Genomic DNA, 21,525 nt, shown 5'->3' with positions numbered 1-21,525 from the left:
TAGTACAGCAGAAAAATGGGTTACTGACGAACCACGTCAAGGACGTCCCAAAAACCGTAAAAACACCAGACATCGTAGAAGAAATACAGAAAATCGTATTGGAAAATCGTCAAGTGACTAAAAGAGATTTAGAAGAAAGAGATAGTAGAAGCCCTGGGCATCTCATTGGGCAGTATAAGCAATATTTTGACCGAAGGGTGGGTTTCGGAAAGCTGTGTGCACAATAGGTGCCGCATTCGCTAACAATGGAACAAAAAAACATTCCAATGCGACTTTCTCAGCAACATTTAGAGCGTTTTCGAGAGGATGAAATCGACTTTGTGCATCGATTCATCACTATCGATGAGACTTGGGTCTAACACCATGATCCTAAATCAAAAGAAGAGGCCAAAGAATGGTGTGAACCTGATTCTTCGGTTCGCATGCACAAATCGGCCAAGAAAGTGTTAACATCAGTTTTTTGGGATGCGAAAGGAATTTTGTTTGTGGATTACTTGCAAACTGGTAAAACAATAAATTCTAAATATTATTTTAGACCAGCTGAAGGAAAAATTTCGTGCAAAAGAAAACAAATTATTTTTCATCTGGACAATGCATCGAGTCACAAGTTCATTTTGACACTGGCTAAAATCAATGAATGAATGAAAATTTGAATTGTTGGAGCATCCACCGTATTCAGCAGATTTGGCCACTAGCGATTTCCATCTGTTTCCATACCTAAAGAAAGGCATGTCTGGAAAGCGTTTTTCTTCAAATGAGGGGGTCATAACAGCTGTGGAAGCGTATTTTGCAGCCCTTTGCAGCCAGATTCTCACTTCAGGGATGGAATTCATAAATTGGAATCTCGTTGGTGTAAGTGTTGTTGTGATATTCAGGGAGACTATACTGAATAATGAAGGGTATTTCAAACCATAAAATTGTGTTTTTTTAACGAACCGCAAAACTTATTGAGCAGTCTAGTATACGACCCACCTGCTTTCGCGTATGTAATCACATTTTAAAGCCCTAGATATACAAGTATAACCCCAATGCTTGTTATTATTATTATAATAATAATTATTATTTTTATTTTGTGATTATTATTTATTTATAATTATTATATCATAATTAATAAAAAAAAATAAAAGTTCTCTGTCTCGGGAGAAGAATTATTCCAAATAAATTTTCACATTTTTTTAGTTATTCTTAGCTCAGGGCCAAATAAGAATTGGAAAGAAAAAATAATGGTACTTATTTTACAAGGTTACAAAATATACTCAATTTACGTTTTTCATAGTTCATAGCGTTGCCCACCAAAACGATTGTCTCTAGATTCGAACTGTAATACAGAGTAACTGTGATTTTTTTGTTTGTCTCACGCCTTAAATATCAATGAATTATTTGGAAAAATCTCGCATATGATAAATAGCTTTGTAAAGTAAGAACACATATACATACATACACACATATGTAAATGTGTATGTATGTATGTCGGCATATGCGCGTTGGATTGGCAAGAAAGTAGCTTCGAGTTTGCAATGTGAAATAAAACTTAATTTGTTGTTGTAAACATACAAAAACATACAAAGAATGAACTTTGATCAATTACATATTTTTTTTTTGTTCACGGCCTTTTGCTGTCTGTTTCTGTTTGGCTGTGTAACACCTGACTTAACTGGACAATGTTCGATAGAAATCCATTCGTTATTGGGGTATTCGCGATCTACTGCATGAGCAAAATGTGCACCTAATCGAGAAAGGTGTTGCGAATAAAGGAACATGGATTTGAGTATATTTCTAAAGTTTGCTTTAAACCAAACCGGTTGCCGGACAGAACCTCATATACCCCGCTGTTATTTTTTGGAATCAAATGTATATACATATTTATATATAATTGGCGCTAGACCGAGGTCCCCCTCCGATATGGTTAAATCAACTCCTCTCATTATTCTGGGCATTTTGGTATATATGTATGGCCTAATACGAGGTCTAATCGATTACTGGAGATCCTAATCGGGCATGCGGCAATCGAAAAGACTCATAGATCCGGAACGGATAAAGGCGGAAGTAATCCTTAACCTAAGCAGAAAGGATATAATACCTTACACTGAACTACTAACAGAATACTGTAAACTTAATTATCACATGAAAAAGATAGGTGAGATAGAAAACGATTCTTGTACACACTGCAAAGAGGCACAAGAAACAGCAGAACATTTAGGATTTATTAATAGCCCATAACTGTTCGAGTAGTGGCATCACAATAGATCTATTCGGGTCGCAGTGCACAAACAGCCAATTTATTATAATAATAAATAAAACTAAAAATAAAACGAAAATGCTACAAAATACTTAATCTGTTGTGCTCATTATATTGTTTCAGAATATATATTTTTTTGTTTTCCTTGTTCACTCCTCTCGGGAGTATAGGGCCTCGATAAGACTCTGTCTTGCGCTGGTTTTGTTAATCTATTATGATTTCTGACAAGGCAGGTGATCAGAACCCCGATCTAATAATGCAAAACCAGTTTTCAGACTTTCTTGTTCTTCTCTTCAAAAGTTTCATTATTCTTCATTCACAATAGATACTGATTGCAATGATTTTTCGGCAATTCTGCCATCGAAAATTCCCCTAATCCACTTAAATTATGAGAATGCAGTTTAGCTGTCAATCCGCATTAGTTGCACTGAACTCCTAAGATAATTTTGAATTAAGTCGTTTATACCGATGAACGCCACCGTCTGTCTAAGCTGTAACACAACCTAACAATTGCTAGCAAAATTAGGCGCAATAAAAGAAATATCTAAATGTATCCGTAGAATTAATAAAGTTACTTTTTTCCAATCAAGTAGAGTTTTTGGATAGTCCAGAAAAGGTTCAGAATTTCGTTTATTTAATAAATCTTTTTCCCCATTATTTCATTTCATTATTTCTTTAATATTCAATTTTAATCAAACAATCAATAAAGTAATGTTTTGCTTTGGGATTTTATTCTCGTTATTCTTCTTGTTTATGTTATTTTACTAAAAAGTTGAATGCTGCGTATACTGACACATTTTAACGCTTTAACTGTTTATGTTGAGTATACTCGTCGTGAAGATAATAAAAATTGCATACGTATTATTATTCAACGAATCAACTGTAAATATTTTTCCTCTGAAAAAGGGTATATAAAGGACTTGTATATTAAATATGTACATTTTAGAATATTCATTAGTCTGGCAACCTTATTTATTTTAACCCTAAGTTGGATACTTTTTTTTAAAAACTTTGTTTGGTCAGCTGGGTTTGAACTGTTTTTCGTCCTGTTCGAGGATCATTTAAGATAGTCTGGCCAGACGGAAATAATTATTTCGTACCGTTACAAAACGATTCCTTCAAATAAAAAAAACATTTCGTGTGCATTTTTCAGTTGATTGCGCGATGCCATAGTTGAGAGAACGGAAGTTATAAGAGTCTCTTGGATTTTATTGATAGGACAAGTAATAGTAGGTACTTTTATTCCTTTGAGGAATAAAATTGTGAAATAACACATGGGCTGCAAAGGCTCGGGCCTGACAAAGGATTTTGTTTTGATCGACTTGTGACACGGTGCGTTATTTTGTTTTTGGTCAACAGTGAGCAAACGCGGATCCAACTTTGAACAGAGCTTTCCCATAGTCAAGCGCTCATGCAGTATAAAGCCAACACGTTCTTTTGATATCTTTACGATGGCAGCTAACTCACGAAACTTCACTTTTCGATCATCAAAACGATTTTGTGGATATTTTTGAAGTTTGCTGGTGTTACCGCCTCATTTAGACGTCCACTGCATCTTCGGTGTCTCTACGACCACGTCAGTCAGTTTGAACTCAGCAAACCATCGTTTTATTCTTGTTTCTGATGGAGCGGAGTTCACATGTTACTTTTCCGCCCATTTCTTTGCTCGAACGGCATTTTTCCCCATCAAGAAGCAGTGTAAAATTAAAACACGAAACTCTTTTTTATTCATTATATTGAAAATAAAAAAACAGCGTCGCTCTTAGCACAATAACTCACGAACCAATGAATAGAATATCAAAATTTTTAACAGCTGACCTTTTAAGGTAAGGGGTGAATACAATAAAACTAGTACCAGTGTTAGGCCAGGTACTTCTCAGTCCATGTGTTATATGTTTAAACAAAAAGAAACACAAAATATCTTAGTGATAATTTTGTCGTTTGCTGATGAGAGCTATGGTGAAGCAGCAGGGAGCCCTCAACTTAAATTTTTAGTTCAGTAAATTAGATTGATTTTCCTCTTTCATTCGAAAAAAAAACAGCGGCTGAAGCGCATCGAGAGCTACAAAAAGTTTATGGAGATGCTGCTTTAAGTGAAACAACTTGCCGATCGTCAACGTCCGCGTGAAGGAAGGCCAAAAACGTTCGAAGACGCTGAATTGGAGGCATTGTTTCAAACGCAAGAAGAGCTTGCTTCAGTATTAGCCAATCCATTTCCAAGCGATTGCATGCTTTGGGAATGATTCAGAAACAGGGGACTTGGGTTCCCTATGAGTTAAAACCAAGGGATATTGAACGTCGTTTTTTCGCCTGTGAACATCTGCTCCAGCGGCAAAAAAGGAAGGGTTTTCTTCATCGCATCGTGACGGGTGATGAAAAATGGATTCATTACAGCAATCCAAAGAAAATAAAGTCATGGGGACTGCCCGGTCATGCTACTACGTCGTCGCCTCGACCGAATATTACCGCTGTAAAGGTTGGTGTTATTTATTATGAACTGTTAAAACCAAGCGGAACCATCACTTGGGATCGGTATCGACTTCAATTGATGCGATTGAGCCGAGAAGCGGCCGCAATACGCGGAGAGGCATGAAAAAGTGATTTTACAGCACGACAACGCTCGGCCTCATGTTGCCAAACCCGTTAAAACCTACGTGGGAACACTGAAATGGGAAATCCTACCCCACCCGCCATATTCTCCAGATACGAGTATTGCGGCGTCCGATTATCACCTGTTCCGATCGATGGCACATGGTCGTCTAGCTGACCAGCAGTTCCATTCATATGAAGACACCAAAAAATGGCTTGATACGTGAATAGTCTCCCAGAAAGATGGGAAAAATTGGTAGCCAGCGATGGGCAATACTTTTAAAGATTCACTTGTAACAATTTTTTGAGAATAAAGTTGTATTTTCATCAAAAAAACAGCGAGAACTTAGTTGAACACGTAATATTTTCTAAAGAACCTGCACGCAACGTTTGATTTTCAGTCATAATTGCCTCTTCTATGCTACTCTCCGGCTCTCTTGAAAACTAGACTGTGCTACCTGGGTGCTTACAGCTTTGAAAGGCTAGAATCTATCCATGAACTGGAGCTCTAGCGACTCCTAAAATTCGCGAACCGTACGCACATCATGAGTGATACATATTTGCGCTAAATAAAACTCTGATTTGGTATCGCTATGGACCTAAATGGTCTCTGCGTGGCGTCGCCCAGCCAGATTAACCTAATCTAACCTGCCCACTTTTGCAGGCAGAAACATTTTACTCCGCTTATGTCGAGTATACTCGTCCTCGCTGGAAACTAATAAAGCAGGCAGAAAAAGTTTTGCGAAACAAAAGTAAACAGTTAAAGGGTTAATGGATAATTTTACTTGATTTTATGAGACGCCTTCATATTTCATATTTTCATATACTATTAGTTTAAAGTAAATTATATACCAAGCAAAATATTATACGTAGTAGTTATGTGTGGCTATGTGTAGGTCATCTGCTTTCGGTACATCATCTGCATATGAACAAATGTTTTCCTGGTAGGTTAACTTTTTAGTCGCCCGACTTTTGTGCTGCGACATAAGCCAACATGAAAAATGTAAAGCAGATATGTCACTGACATACTGACATGAATAACTTCAAAGAGGTAAAGCAGAGAAGAAAAAAGAAAACAAAATGCGCTCGCTCATGCCTATTCGTATACTAACACGCCGTGAATGTGGGCTATCAGTTAGACTGTTGGAAGTAACTGCATACATATGTATGTATGTATGTATGTATTATGTGTGCGCTTATACCTTTTCAACGAGATATTTATGAATTTGGGATGTGAGCTAGTTCGGTTTCAAAACTTGACCTAATGGCTTGGTTGTAATGCAGCTAAGGAGTACACAAATGTATGTGTAGGTAGTCACACACACACACACACTTATGTTTATCCATGCATATGCGTGCGACTGTTTGCAGTAAGCCAAAATGAATATAGGCCAAATAGAAAAACGATTAAGGGTTTAAAAAAAAAGTGTATTTTTAGTGTAAGTATGTACGTGTGAATGCCGCTTAAAATTGTATGATAAGTTGCTTGAATTTATATTTTAATCATTTTTATAGTACTGCGAATATTTAATAACTTCTTTATTTATTTTGAAATGAAAATAATAATTTTCAAGTTAGGGGCCATTGGCTGTTTCACACGCGCGTGATATTTGTTGTTGCTCTAATTTGGCTATCTAAAAGAGGTGTCTTTACATTTAAAATCATTATACAGACTTTGGCTTTAATCGGGATTAATGACTTAATTCGGAATTATCTCGGGAATTAAGTGCAACTAATGCGGAGACTGAATTCTCATAGTTTAAGCGGATTAGGGGAATTTTCTATGGCAACATTGCCGAAAAATAACAATTAATGAATGGAAGGGAATGAAAAATGATGAAACTTTTAAAGAGAAGAACAAGAAGACTGAATGTAATGCTGGTTTGCGATCAAACTACACAGTCCCCGACCTTAACTTCAAGAAAGGCTTTGCGGTACGTTCTCCACCGAGAGCCGAATGAAGCAAAAGGAAGGTGATTGGAAGATGCGATATCGAAATCTATACCGATGGTTCTAAGATGAACTATGGTCTGGGGGCTGGCTTCCATTCGGATCCACTCAACCTATCTCAGTCAATTCGTCTTCCTGACTATGCCAGCGTGTTCCAGGCAGAGCTTTTAGCGATCAGAGAAGCATGCAAGTCACTAAAGTTCTATAAGGAAGTTGGTGCAAGAGTAGCTACGTTCTCAGACAGTCAAGCAGCTATAATGGCCTTAGACTCCAACTCCATTTCATCCAAACTGGTCTTACAGTGTAGAGAAGAGCTGGAATTGCTCAGCCATTGGCTTGAAATTACTCTGATATGGGTTCCCGGTCATAGGAACATACGAGGTAATGAGATAACGTATGAGCTAGCAAGAAAAGGATCGACACTAGACTTAGCAGAGGCGGTGGCAGTCTCCACCACACTGAACACATTAAAAGCATCCATTGCTTCACACTATCATGCTTTAGTCGAAAGAAGATGGAAGCAAATAACTACATGTATTACAACAAAAAACACATGGGCATCATACAAAATCCAAAGGACGATTAAAGTTTTCGTTCCGACTCATCGTTCGTTCGACGCTCATCACTTCACTGACTTTATAGGAACTGACTAAAAGACTTTCTATTAAACATAAAACTTGAAAAGATATTCTTTAGATTGTAAATGAATTTTTAAAGCAAAAAAAAAAAAAAAAAAAAAAATGGAAAATTTGGAAATAAATAATTATTTCTTAGTATCAGGGCAGTTAATACCCATATTTGTACTTAGACGAAGACACAAAGTACTCCTATGCCACAGGACAGATGGCCACGGTATTCCTTACGGAAGTCTATGCCATCTTGAATGTGGCGTACTGGCTAATTGAGAAAAAGTGCCTGGGTAGCAGTATTGAAATTTGTAGTGACAGTCAAGCTGCGCTGAAAGCCCTTGCTAACCCACGCTGCTCTTCGAAGTTAGTCGGTGAATGTAAGACAAAACTGAATAGTGTTGCAAAACACAACGAAGTTAGTCTTATTTGGGTGCTTGGACATTGTGGTATTACAGGGAATGAGTTAGCTGATAAATTGGCAAACAAAGGCTCTGCAAGTATGCCTCGAGGTCCTGAACCCTTTCTAGGTGTCAATTCCGCAACGATTCAACTATGGATTGACGACTTCATGGGGTCTACCCACAGAGGTCGTTGGTCTGAGTTGAACTCGTGCAGAGTAGCCAAGTGCTTTGTGAAAGAACAAAACCGGAAAACAGCGACCTTTCTCCTAAAATTCAGCAGAAAGGACCAGAGAGTACTGGTGGGCACAACACCTGTGGTCAGCATATGGCTACCATGGGAGTCGTAGACAGCCCCATATGCCTATCCTGTCTAGAGGATGACGACACTGCAGATCAGTTTCTCTGTAGCTGTCTTGCATTTTCCAGAATCAGACTTAGGATATTGGGTTGCGATATACTGAGCATGGATGAAGTTCATGCTCTTCCTCTTCCGGATCTCTTAAAATTTATCAATGAATCCAAGAGATTTGTGAAAGAGTGACCTCAAACTAATTTATCCGTTTTACCATTCACTTTTTATCTTTCCTATCTCTATTCTTTCTACTGATATCTATCCGGGTGTAGTATAATGGTCTACTGACTGAGTGCTTGGACTTGTCCAACCCTCTACAAATCTAATCTAACCCATATTTGTTGCCTGTGATCCAACTTTTACTGACAAAAATCCAATAAACAAGTCAGTTGTTCACCTATCCGCGTAACAAACATCTGTCACAAAACAATTTTTATCATATTTAACTGCGCTGGCAATCCCGATTAAGGCAGCTATCTGTCGCTTACCCTGAATTAAAGCTGAATTACCAATGAAAATATCAATTTATTCTTTCTGCTACTTCCGAGATCCTTCCTTATAGAATTGGGTGGCTCGATAAATTCCTGAAAGCTGCAATAAGAAATACTCTTTTCCACGAAAATCATTTTTAATTTTCAAAATCTCTTTTTAGGTCGCCACAACATTTTGTTGCCACTCATACGATTTCTTGAAGTTGAGAAAATAATAAAATTTCTTCATAGTTGAAAAGAGGAATTACTGGGAATGGCTAAATTTGCAGACTGGTTTCTATGAGAGAGTAATTCGTAACCTTACTTGTATTATTGCAATTTTTACATTGCTATGGCGGACTTGTGCGTATACATATGAAGGTGCATTGTTCTGGTCGCGAGAACCTACCCACTGGTGAATGAGTTTTTTTTTCGTTTTTGCTTCAAATCGGCGTTGAACCAATCCCTCAGTCCTGCACAATACTCGCAGGTAATCGATAAGAAGAACTCCGCGCATACCTCTGTCTTCACTGACGGCTTCGAGATGGAATCGGGATCGGGAGTCGGAACCGAATAAAGCAGAAGTCTTTGAGATCTTGTAGGCGCGCAGAATGGTTAGGGAACGTAGGAGCGTGGGAGATATTACTATTTTTCCGATAGTCAAGCCGCGATCAAGGCTCTGACGACGCCATGGTGCAGAACCAAACCAGTAAACTCTTGTAAGGATGAGATCAAATCTCTTGGGTGTGCGGCTAATAATTCTCTGATCTCTGTTCCAGAACACAGGAACATAGAGGGAAAGTAAATTGCGAATGAGCTTGTCAAAAAGGGACCAACTGAATTGGTCTCAGAAATGTCCTACCCGATTATTAGCACCCCTCCCGACTGTTGTTAAAAGGGAATTGCACAACTTATTTTTCCGAAAAGCGCAGGACCGATAGACAATTTTGTTATGTGCTCTTTTGATAAACTTTTAGCCCCAATACAATAAACGGGGGACTCAGAAAGTCCCGGGGACTCCACGTCATTCAATTTCCAAACTCGTTGCCTTATTTGCCGGTCATCGGACGATCGGCACACAAGCGGAAAAACTAGGTTTACCATTCAGTCCGCATTGCAGAAGCTGTGGGGGCTTGCCAGAGAAGGAGACTGTTGAACACTTTCTCTGTAAATGTCCCGGTTTGGCAGCTAGAGGATTAAGGTCACTGGGTGCTCCTTTCTTCGCAAACCTGAGGGAGTGCACCAACCTAAAACCCACCAATCTTCTCCATTACATCAACAGCTCTAGCTGGCTGTAAATAGCTGCCTCTTGTAGGTCTCATAATGGTATCAAAACAGCACTTTAGTGCTACTTGGCTAGTTCCAGTCTGGTACTTCAACCATTTCACCTACCCAACTCCGCGCACATCACAAAAAACTTTCGCCACGACCTTCTTGACCGATAGATCCATCTTGGACTTCTTGGGTTTCGATTCTTCAGGTGACTGTATATTGGTCTCTGATTTGTATTGTCATGAACCCACGTTTAGTTGTCGCGGTTACGAGACAAAGCAGAAACTCGCTTAAAAGTTTCCAACCTTTTCATATTAATTTAAGAAAAGCTGAAATTACTTATCCATGTGAGAAGTCTTAGTCTCTTCAAGTCCTCCCATCTTACTTATTTATTTCTGTTTGTTTTTTTATTGCTGCTACGGGTTTCAGGATGTTTACCCCCCTTTTTGCTAGTAAGACCGCATCGAAATTGATTAAACTAGGTTAGGTTGAAGCGGTTGTCCTGACGGGAAATCTTTTCCCAAATCTTAGAATATCCCTGATTTCTGCAGAACTGAGACCTTCCAATTCATTAAAGAATTGTCTACCTAAAATGGTCTGGATAGCGCAGGACGATGGCACAAAAGGTGCGGGATCGTCTCTTCCTCAATTAGACAACTTCTGCAGAAGTCAAGTGTTTGTATACCCATCCTCTGAGCCCGCCTGCCGTTTAGTCAATACCCCGTTATAACGGAAATCAAACTGTGCTTATTTCGGCTTAGCAGAGACTCTGTGCGTTTAGCAATGAGAGTCGGACACAATTGTCGGGCGATTCTACAGGTGGTTTCATTACGCTATCTTTCATTCGATTTCCTCAAAGATAAGCGATTTATATGGCTGCAAGGGTGTGCCTCTGTCATTTTCTATGTACTCATCGGTCAATTTAGTGCTGAATTTCGCTAGGTAATAGGCTCTGCAGTTACTCTCAATGTCGCAATGGCTAGGAACCCGCGTTACCTTTAGGTGAAATGACTCAGCCATCTCGTCAAAAGATATGTGGGACATTTCATTGCTACCTTGGAGGTTGTCGACTGCTTTGTGAGGGATTTTATCGCTTCGTGGCTATCAGGGAAAATGTAGCTAACATCTCCAGAATCGCATCACTGTACCAAGGTCGCAGCTTTCATTGCTGCCATCAGTTCAGCCTGAAATACACTACAGTAGTCGATGAGCCAAAAACTGAAGGAGATCCTCAGATGTTGGGTATATACACCTCAGCCCAACTATATACCGGGCAAGGTTCCAATTGGCGGCGAAGAATCTTCACAACACTTTTCAAGTTTTTGTTTGATTTGCGAGAAGGTTTTTCACGAATAAATAGTGTTTAAAAAGCAAGCGAATTGAACTGTTTTTCATTTTTACATTTTTTTTAAAGAAGTATTACGAACTCTCTTTAAACATTCATTTGATATAAAACGAGCGTTTTAATAGGGTTTTCAATTAAAAAAAGGCACCTGCTGTGTTGTAGTTACTGAAATACCCTTAATGGTGGACTACATTTTCCCAGAGATTTGCAAATGATTGTGGATACTAAAATAAGTTATTACAAACGCATTTAGCCCCGCCAGATGACATTTATTTATGCGGCCTACATAAAATATGTGCATAGATTAGTTTTGGATTAACTGAATGGCCTTCAACTTACCAAAGGGAAGGAAAATATTACATTTATTAGTCTTTTGCTAGTCTTTGCTTACATACACACCTACATATTTACATCTTTTCATTGTTTTTTAACAAACCAGTTTTTGCTAAATGCAGACTTTTCAAACATTAAACCTTTAACTAGCCACAGAGTGAACGTACGAGTGTATGTGTGTATAGTATGTGCAGGCGAACGCATAAGCGTAATTATGTATTTGAAGATGAGCTGTTTTCAACCTTGAATTCAAAGCTGAAGATCGCTTGTTCTATATACACAAACCTGTATGCATAAGTAGGCTTGCACACCTATACATACACACATACAGATATATTAACTCTTATTGAATGATGGGGCTGTTGAGCATCTAAAAATGCTTAAGGTGGGTTTCCAGCCAAACTAATTCATTCATATTTTATATCTATGCATGTATGTATGTGTAAATATGCACACATGCATAAATTTAAATTTTTAAATCAAAATGAAAAATTAAGCCAGCTGAAAAATGAAGCCACATTAGTATGCGGGAAGGTCACTTCTCTGGAAGTTTTATTTTGATTACAATCGGAAAATTTTTAATTTTAGCACCGCTTGTCTGCAACTACATTCTACGAGCCCTTAGTCGTCCAACTATGTCAAATCTGTTATAAAAATCTTTTAATTATTTTAACAAAGTAGCAGTAGTAGATATAAAGGGTGATCAATTTAGAGGTATCGGATTTTAAATTGAAATAAAACAACGAAAATTCAAATTGATTGGGCAATCTTTGTAATTTTTGTGTAGGTCCATTAATTACATTTATTTTTTACAGATAATCCCTTTCAAATGTTGGCATCCACTGCGCCGTAATTCGACCATACGTAAACACCCATTTTGAATGACTGGCAACTCGCGGGAGGGCTTCGGTCGGTATGTCGTGAATAACTTTAGTAACATTGGCTTTCAAACCCTCAATCGAAGTTCGTTTATCCACAAAGCATTTAGTCTTTACATATCCCCACAAATAAAAATCCAAAGGTGTGATATTACACTATCTTGGTGGCCAATCCACGGGTCCGAGACGAGAGATAAATTGCTAAAATGACGACGTATCAAATCCATTGTTTTGCGCGAAGTATTGTGGCAAGTAGCGCCATCTTGTTGGAACGAATGGAATCAGATGTTGTGGAGATCATGGGCTTCCATGTCCGCAATCAAAAAGTCGATAGAGTTCGCTATTCACTGTTACATTCCCACCAGCCTCGTCTTTGAAGAAATAATGACCGATGATTCCTCCGGCCCATCTCTTCCTCCAGCTGCACCAAACGGTTTGGCTTCGGTTTGTTCTTCAGTCTAAATACTGCAATTTTGCTTATTGACGTAGCCATTAAGTCAAAAATGGGTCTAATCGTTAAATATAATTAAATACCTATCTTCTAAGAAATCTTTTGTACATCCGTCTTCACTTGTTCATGCATGCAGAGCACTCATCCTATCAAAAATCGATTACGGCCTTCCTATATACGGAAACGCAGATAAACGTTCAATTAGCCAAATATCATCGCCTTATCACTCTGCGATACGCAGGAGCATTAGAGCGTTCCCAACTACACCACTTCGAAACTTGTTTGCGGAAACAGGTTTGCCAAGGATTCCAGATCGGATCGAAGACAGTACTCATAAACTTTTACCAAAACTACTTTTCACCTACAATGTCAATCTTATTAAAGATTTCAGAAACGCATCTTTAAGAAAGAGGAGTCCTAAAATTACGTCGGTTGTAGCCAAATGTTTGAGCTTGCAAAGAAGACTTGAACTGCCGGGTACCCTTCGCTACCGCACAGCTGAAACGCAACCTCCATGGACGATACGCAATATTCCATTTGCTATTAACACGCTGCAGCGACCAAAAGAACATACAGCGAAGGAAATTTACAAAGCACTGTTTACATCCGAAAAAGAAAAGTACTCCAAACAGGGATGGAATTTTATATTCACAGATGGATCAAAAACTCAAACCTCAACATCTTTTGCCGTCACAAAGGAAAACGGGGACACGATCAAACATGGTTTTTTGCACCCAATATGCTCTGCTTTTACAGCAGAAACAGCGGCATTGTTAGAAGCCTCCATTTATGCCAAACAAATTAAAGGCAAAATAATTATATGCACAGACAGCCAATCATGCATCAATGCCATCGGTTGTCCAACACACGATCAAACTCATATAAATACAATTAGAAATATTCTCATAAGCTATCCAAACAAAATTAAGCTAATGTGGGTTCCAGGACATTCGGGGATTACCGGCAATGAAAACGCTGATGCCGCAGCTAGAAGCGTTTCTAATCTACCGTCAATGCTTCATAAATACTACTCTAAAAGTGACATCCTCCTAGAGATTACAAAACAACGGCGCATTTATCTGTTAGATAACTGGAAAAACTACCAACACCACTACGCTTTCTTAAATCCATCTAGATCAAAGATATCACTTCCTTCCGATCTGCCATTAAAAGTTCTCAAACCGTACTCGCGCCTACGCCTGGGCCACACTATTCTCACACATGCACACCTCCTCCAACGTACGCTGCCAGCCGATTGCCCCTTTTGTGACGAAACCGCAACCTTAGATCATATTCTACAATCTTGTCGAAATCTACACACCTCCAGACAACAATTCTTTGGATCCTCTCCTGCACTGGATTTTCTTAAAGAGCCATCTGCAAGCAATATACTGACTGTCTACAAATTTCTAAAAGCCAACGACTTGTTAAGACGGATCTAACATGTACCTTTGTTGATTTTATTTAGTTATAAGCATGTAAATATGATAATTACTTAACGTTAGACCTTATTTAAAGTACATTTACATTTTTTGTTATCTGACAGCCGATGGCCCATGCTGCTAGTGCTGCTGCCTTCTTATATTTGTATAACTTGTTATTATACAAATTTAATAATAATAATAATAATAAGACAAAAATGGGCATATCATTGAAGAAAATGCGGATCTTCGCGAGTTTTTTAAGAGTCCAACGACTGAAATTATGACGCTTTGGAAGATCAGCCGGCTTCAAATCTTGGACTAGCTGTATTTTATACGCTTTTGAACCAAGATCTTTGCCTGGAATCGCTCAAGTTGTGCCATAAGATAGGCCAAGTTGTTGAGATCGGCGTCGAACTAATTCTTCCGAGCCTTAGGCCAAACTCTCATTTACAACTGCAAAATTCTTTTCACTTCGGGCTGTACGGTGTCTAATCGGTCGAGTATCATCCAATAATATAAAACCCTATTGAAAAGTGTTTAGTTAGTAGCATTACTTGGAAGAACACACGCCAAGTTTCAGCCAGATAGGTCCATTTCTTTGTGTTTGGCATTCACTTGAATCAAGGAAGTCGAGTGATTTTCCTTTTTCATCACGACAACACACCAGTTGACACCTCAGCAGTGTAGCGGTAAAATTATTGGAAATAGTGTTTCAACTCGTTTTACGTCCCCCCTATTCTCCAGATTTGACTCCCTCGGATCCCTCGTAGTACTATTTGTTCTCCAAAATGGTTGGTGGAAAACGACTTTATTCGAACGAGGAGGTGATTGCTGAAACGAAAGGCTAATTTTCAGTATTTCATTAAGTAGTTTTTATTTTTGATTTTCATTGGGGGAGGTTTTTTATGTGGTGGGTTCCAAAACCAGCGCACAACCAGATATCCTGGGTTGCTTCAACTTCTCACATTAGCTGGCTCTTAAACGGATGTTCGTGAGGTAGCCAGAGGATAGGTGAAGCTCGGAAGTTGTGAGCTGCTTGGACCGTATGCAGAAAAATCGTTTTGTTCATTTCCAAGTGAATGACAATCAGGGTCTTTCGCCGCTTGTGTGGACTTCTACACACGGAACATTGTCCTTCTTCGATTCTTCCGATTTTTGGTCCTTTGCATGTTAGAGATGACGAGTATCTTACACGATGGAACAATGAGTTTTATGAGCTTTACGATGACATAGACTAGTGTATAAAGATCCAGCAGCTTCGCTGGCTGGGTCATGTCGCCCGAATGGATACAAACGCCCCGGCTCTGAAAGTACTCGAAGTGGTACTAGCTGGTGGTACCAGAAGAAGTAGAAGGGTCTCTTCTGCTTTGGAAAGATCAGGTGGAGAAAGACTTGACTTAATTTGGTGTGTCCAATTATAGTTAATGATTGGAACATCCTTGGGTATTACCATGAAGAGTATACAAAAAATACTACACACAAAATTAGCTGGCAGAGTTGCTCCAATTTGATTCCTTGCTGCTTGTCTAATGCTAAAGAGATGGATCGCGTTCAAGCAGATTGCAGAAAACTAAAATCAAGGCAGTGAATAATATCTGCATAGGTTTGTGCCTGACACAAAACTGAAAAATTGCGTATGATTTGTTTAATTCGAACCAAGAAACATCGCAAAAGTTTCTCGCGCAAGAACCAGTGTGAGGCAAAGGTTTGTCTGTTTCTGACAGCTTAGAACGGCTAGCGCCAACAAGGGCTAAGTCTTTTTCCACACATCGAATCGAGCAACCGCTAAAGTATTGAGTTAATGGATCCTGCTCCCGCACACGCCCCTCATGGCACTAAACGATTTTTTTATTATTTTCGTACAATGTTTTTCGCTGGCGTAAAATCATGTTTATGCACCAAAACCAATATTGGTGTTGAACAAGATATAAAATTTCACTCTATCGCTCAATTATTATTTCTATCTTGCTATACGGTAGTGAAACGTGGACACTCAGAGATGCAGATAACCTGAAACTGCTGATTTTCGAGAGGAGAGTTCTGCGAAAAATATTTGGCGCGTTATGTGATAAAGGCGAGTGGCGGAAACGCTACAATCATGACCTCGAAAAATTATATGCGCATCCATCTGTGATAACCACAATCATGATCAATAGATTGAGATGGGTAGGTCAAATATTGCGGGCTAACAACCTCAACAAATAATTTTCGGTAAATGCCAAAGACAGAGAAGAAGGGCCGCCGGCCGCTTAGATGGATTGACGGTGTAGAAGAAGACGCAGGCTTTTTGGGATTTCGGGCATGGAGGACACAGGCCCGAAATCGAGACAGTTGGAGCCATATGCTACAGCAGGCGAAGACCCGACCCGGGTTGTCCAGCCAACAATGATGATGATGAACGATATAAAATATTTGATTTTTTTTTGCTATTTTCTTAGGATCGTCCTTTCATTTATGTAATAACGGGCTTAACTATTTTTGTTTGTGTAATAGTTCTTTTTCGGGTCGCCGTAGCCGAATGGGTTTGTACGTGAGTACCATTCGGAAGTGCCCTAGAAATTAAACTTACAATAACCCCCTTCCTTGGAAGTATAACGCCGAGGAAAGTAGGAGGAAAGCTTGTAATGCCTTCTTTATCTGTAAGAGGACATTTGGCCAAAAATGGGGTCTGAAACCGTTAATAAACCACTGGGAGTACAAACGATCATCAGACCCATTTTGACTTATGGAGCTTTCGTGTAATTGGAGGCGGTGTAGGTACAATCCTACCAAAAGAATTCCATAAAAGTCCAACGAATAGTTTGTGTGGAAATAAGAGGTGCGCTCCGATCGACGCCTAAGGCGACGCTTGAAGGGATCCTACATGATCCACTCTTTGATGAATATGTTAAAGGGATAGCGACGAAATCTGCTTCCAGGACTAAAGCAGCAGGCATGCTAATAGTTTCAGCTCTCATGCATCAGTTCTGCTATCTGCGGAACACTTGCAAGACGCATCGAAAACAGACTATCTGGTTTCCAGGATAGATATGAACAGAAAGTATAAAATACGAAGGAAGGACAGGAAGGATTGGCAGATCAGAGTCAAGTCAGATGTAGTGGTCACCATATTTATGCTGACGGCTAAAAGATCGACAATGGCACTGGATCGGGAATGTACTCGGAACAATCATCCTTAAATTGCTCCTTTAGACTCCCAAACCGGTGTAGTGTCTTCCAAGCTGAGATCTATGCTATACACGAAACAAAAACGATAAGACTAACGGGTTTACCTCCGGCAAACTTTACCATTTACCGTAAACTTTACCGGCAAATTTTACCATCAAGGCACTTGCCTCAGCGCGCATCAATTTAGGATGTTTAAAGAATGCAGAAAGTCGCTCGCGCTTATCCAACAACACAACACTACAATTTGTTGGGTCCCCGGCCACTCTGGAGTGAAGCGAAATAAAAGAGCGGATGAGTGTGCAGGAAAGGCTCTGAGCTTGACCTTCAGCGAGTGGCGGAGGACATAAGCATTGCTCTAAATGAACTCTAGACTGCGATTGACTTCAGCGTAATCGCGGAGACCAACAGAAGCTGGTCTCTGACTACTAACTGCAGGATCTCCAAGGCGTTTGGGCCAAAATTGAATCACAAATGGACAAAATGTCTGCTTGGATTCAACAGATCCATTACCGGCGTCCTCACAGGTGTTATGACCGGTTACTGTACTATTGGTACCCTAGCCAGTAGAATGGATGCACCTCAAAATGACTTCTGCAGGAGTTGTGGAGATGAAAAAGAAATTGAGTCGGTACAACACCTCCTCGGTGAATGGCCGTGCCAAACATCTTGGTGATTATTTCTTTGAAGACCTGGGAAATTTGCAAAATGCCTCAGTGGAGGGACTATGGAGGGGCCTTCTTAAAAGGGTCTAAGTTTTGAAGCAACTTAGTTGGGGGACATAAATCAAATGCAGGTATCACAATGGGCCTTAGAGCCACCGAGTGTCTTGTCTTAGACGAGCAACCTCATCTTACCTAACCTACAATAACCCCACCCTATCGTTCTCTCTTTTTAAGCTTCTTCCTTCTTTACAAGCTGATTTTTGTTTTCTTTTTAATTTTCATTAAGTTCAAGCCGAAATGAAGCTTCGCTACTTGAAAAATATGTATACATATATGGCGCAAAATTAATCACCCTTTAGGAAGATTTTAATAATTTTCCAAATGGCGGTGTACATCAATCATATTTGACGCTTGTCAACTGCAGCATGCAAACAAACAAGCAATGGAGCGTTCCCACGACAGTCGGTTCTACATAACCGGAACCAACCGGATTTATATCCGGCCGAGGACTGTCTCTTCAGCAGCATTCCCCGTATGTGTATGGGGAATGTTTATGCTGCTACAATAACAACAACAAGTAATAGAGATCAAAATAAGGTTTTCCATCACTCAAAATCATTTTCTTATTTAGTCAAAAAGTTATTCAAAAACCGAATTGTTTGATTAATTTTGCACAGGTTGTTTGGTTGGTTGTTTCGTCAAATTTGTTCTCTAGTGAAATGTCACCCTAATGCGCATTATGGAAATTTTTAACATTATAAAACTTTTGTTTACTTGCAGGTAAATGGCTGAAACTATAAGTGCCGCCGGCGCTATGGAGATGACATTAAAGGATAGCGGGATCATCGATATGACTCCCGCTAGTTTGTTGCAGCACAATGCGTTGGTCAAGCACTCGCATGCACTGCGTAGCTTAAAAGAATGCAGCCCCGATGAGCAGCCAGTCGCATTAGATTCTACAGCGCGCGCAAATAGTACTCCGCCAACTAATTACTCCACATCCACACCTACTCCGACTCCGCCCGCCATGGCGACGTTTCGCTGCGATCGTTGTGATAATTTTGAAACAACTTCAAGGGCATCACTGCTACTGCATGTCGTTCAATGTTTGTCCAATCATACGCGCCTCAAAACCGAAGAGCCGGAATTGGAGAATCTGTGCGTCGGCGGTGCGGTGTCCCACGCAGACCACAATTCGGGCAACAGCAGCGACGCATCCAAATTGGTTCCAGATACGGCAACACCAAACAATGTGCCTACAAATATGTCGGTGATCGCTACCAACGGCAATGCTAGCAGTCCAACGGCGTCGTCGTCCTCGTCGTCGTCATCTCGCAAAGTCTTCGAATGTGACGTTTGCAATATGAAATTTTCAAATGGCGCCAATATGCGACGACACAAGATGCGTCACACTGGCGTCAAACCATACGAATGCCGTGTTTGCCAAAAGAGGTTTGTATCTGCTAATTGCGGGTTGGGTTGGAATTGTAAGGTGACGTATTTTATTTTGTACTTATAGATTTTTCCGCAAAGACCATTTGGCGGAGCACTTTACGACGCACACGAAAACACTTCCATACCACTGTCCCATATGTAATCGTGGCTTCCAGCGACAAATCGCTATGCGCGCTCATTTCCAGAACGAACATGTGGGCCAACACGACCTCGTTAAAACCTGTCCATTGTGCAGCTATAGAGCAGGATCGATGAAATCTTTGAGAATTCATTTCTTTAACAGGTGCGCTTGACGCTCTTCTGCATATTGGTTTTTTTTTTGTATAAAATTGTCGATTACACTTTTTGCGCTGTATTTGTAGACATGGCATAGATCTTGACAACCCCGGACCGGGTGGCTCCTCATCATTGCTGCTTGCTTTGGAATCGCAGGCATCACAAGTAGCAGCTGCAGCAGCCGCTGCCAGTTTCGTGCCGGGCTTGAATGCGGTAGCTGCTGCTGCTGCTGCGGCCAGCCAGAATGCCAACTCGAGCATGACGACCCATCAAAGTGATAGCGGTGAATCGATGCGTTCGCTGGAGAATACCACACCGCCAATGCATTTTTTGACGCCGCATGTGGAAATTTCAACCCTTTCAGAAAACGGCACCGATTTGTTCAATGTAACATGGAATGCGTTGCTAAATTGCAAATTTGGGAAATCAACTGATGCGGCGTTTTTGTGTGCATTTGATTTGCAGGGGAATGCCAATGCGTCAACCGGAGTGGAACCGATGGAGACGAAGAGTAGCGGTCGAGGGGGAGAGCGGGACACAATCACCGGAAGCAAGTCACCAGCGCTACAACCACCTCAGGAACATCCGATCGATTGTAATACCAAATCGTTGCCTTCGAGCACCAGTCATGTCGGTGTGCAGTTGAATGCTTGCGCTTCACCAAAAACCCATCATCACGAGAATCACATCACGCCATCCATCAGTTTGATACCAATCAAGCAGGCGAGTGTAATGCAAAAACTCAATAATGACATTCATACGACTCCCATTGTATTCACATAAACAAACATTTGTACATTTCTTCCCATTTTTGTGTTTGTTCGTTTTTTTCGCTTTTTGGTTAATGTTGCTCCACAATAGGAACCACTAGGTGAGGATTTGTCAACCGATGCAAATAAGAGTGGCCACAAAATCGGTCCATCAACACATACCGAGCAAATGAATGGCGGCGACAACAGTGAATCGGAATTCTCATCGCCGAATAGCAGATTAACTTCACTAATTAAGGTTTGTTTTATGACATAATTGCAATCTGGGTTAAAAAAAAAAGTTTTATATAAAATGTGTCTCATGTGATGCCAAAAGGGAAAATATTTGTTCAACTAATTACAAAAAAAAGTCTATGAGATGAGGAGATGAAAGAGAATTTGAATAGAATTAAAAAAAATTTCATCGAAATTTAAAATTTTTTAGTCGGAATTTTTAGGAAAATTTCAAGTATGGACTTTAATTTTTTCCCCCCTTGTTCACTCTTCTCGGGAGCATACGGCCTCGGCAAGACTTGTCTTGCGTTGGTTTCGTTAATCTATTTGATTTCTGGTAGGGTAGGTGATCAGTCTGCCGCTACATTGACTTTGGTGAAACACCAGAATTAAGAAAAACATTTTTCTAACTAATAGCGGTCCCCCTCGGCAGGTAATGGCAAATCTCCGAGTGTATTTCTGCCATGAAAAAGCTCCTCTTAAAAAATATCTGCCGTTCGGAATCGGCTTAAAATTGTAGGTCCCTCCATTTATGGAACAATATCAAGACGCACACCACAAATAGGAGGAGGAGCTCGGCCAAACACCCAAAAATGGTGTACGCGCCAATTATACATACATACATACATGGATTTTATAGCACATAGA

At 40.0% G+C, this 21,525-nt stretch overlaps 1 protein-coding gene across 7 annotated transcripts in view; it reads left to right on the top strand.

Moving 5' to 3' along the window:
- The window catches only part of LOC128868700 (ikaros family zinc finger protein), a 50,780-nt gene that overhangs the window by 26,191 nt on the left and 3,064 nt on the right, over nt 1-21,525 (top strand). For 5 of the 7 annotated variants that reach the window (XM_054111105.1, XM_054111106.1, XM_054111107.1 and 2 more), the window contains exons 2-5: nt 18,944-19,615; nt 19,683-19,901; nt 19,981-20,623; nt 20,756-20,902. In XM_054111105.1, the coding sequence (XP_053967080.1) occupies nt 18,948-19,615; nt 19,683-19,901; nt 19,981-20,623; nt 20,756-20,902 (1,677 nt within the window). In that variant the 5' untranslated portion in view covers nt 18,944-18,947. The remainder of the gene's footprint in view (nt 1-18,943; nt 19,616-19,682; nt 19,902-19,980; nt 20,624-20,755; nt 20,903-21,525) is intronic. The other 2 variants (XM_054111111.1, XM_054111110.1) reach the window with 2 other exon arrangements.

The sequence above is a fragment of the Anastrepha ludens genome, chromosome 6, assembly GCF_028408465.1.
Source record: "Anastrepha ludens isolate Willacy chromosome 6, idAnaLude1.1, whole genome shotgun sequence".
Classification (NCBI taxonomy): domain Eukaryota; kingdom Metazoa; phylum Arthropoda; class Insecta; order Diptera; family Tephritidae; genus Anastrepha; species Anastrepha ludens.
Note: the sequence above shows the minus strand (reverse complement) of the source record. Positions and strands in the feature narration are given on the sequence as shown.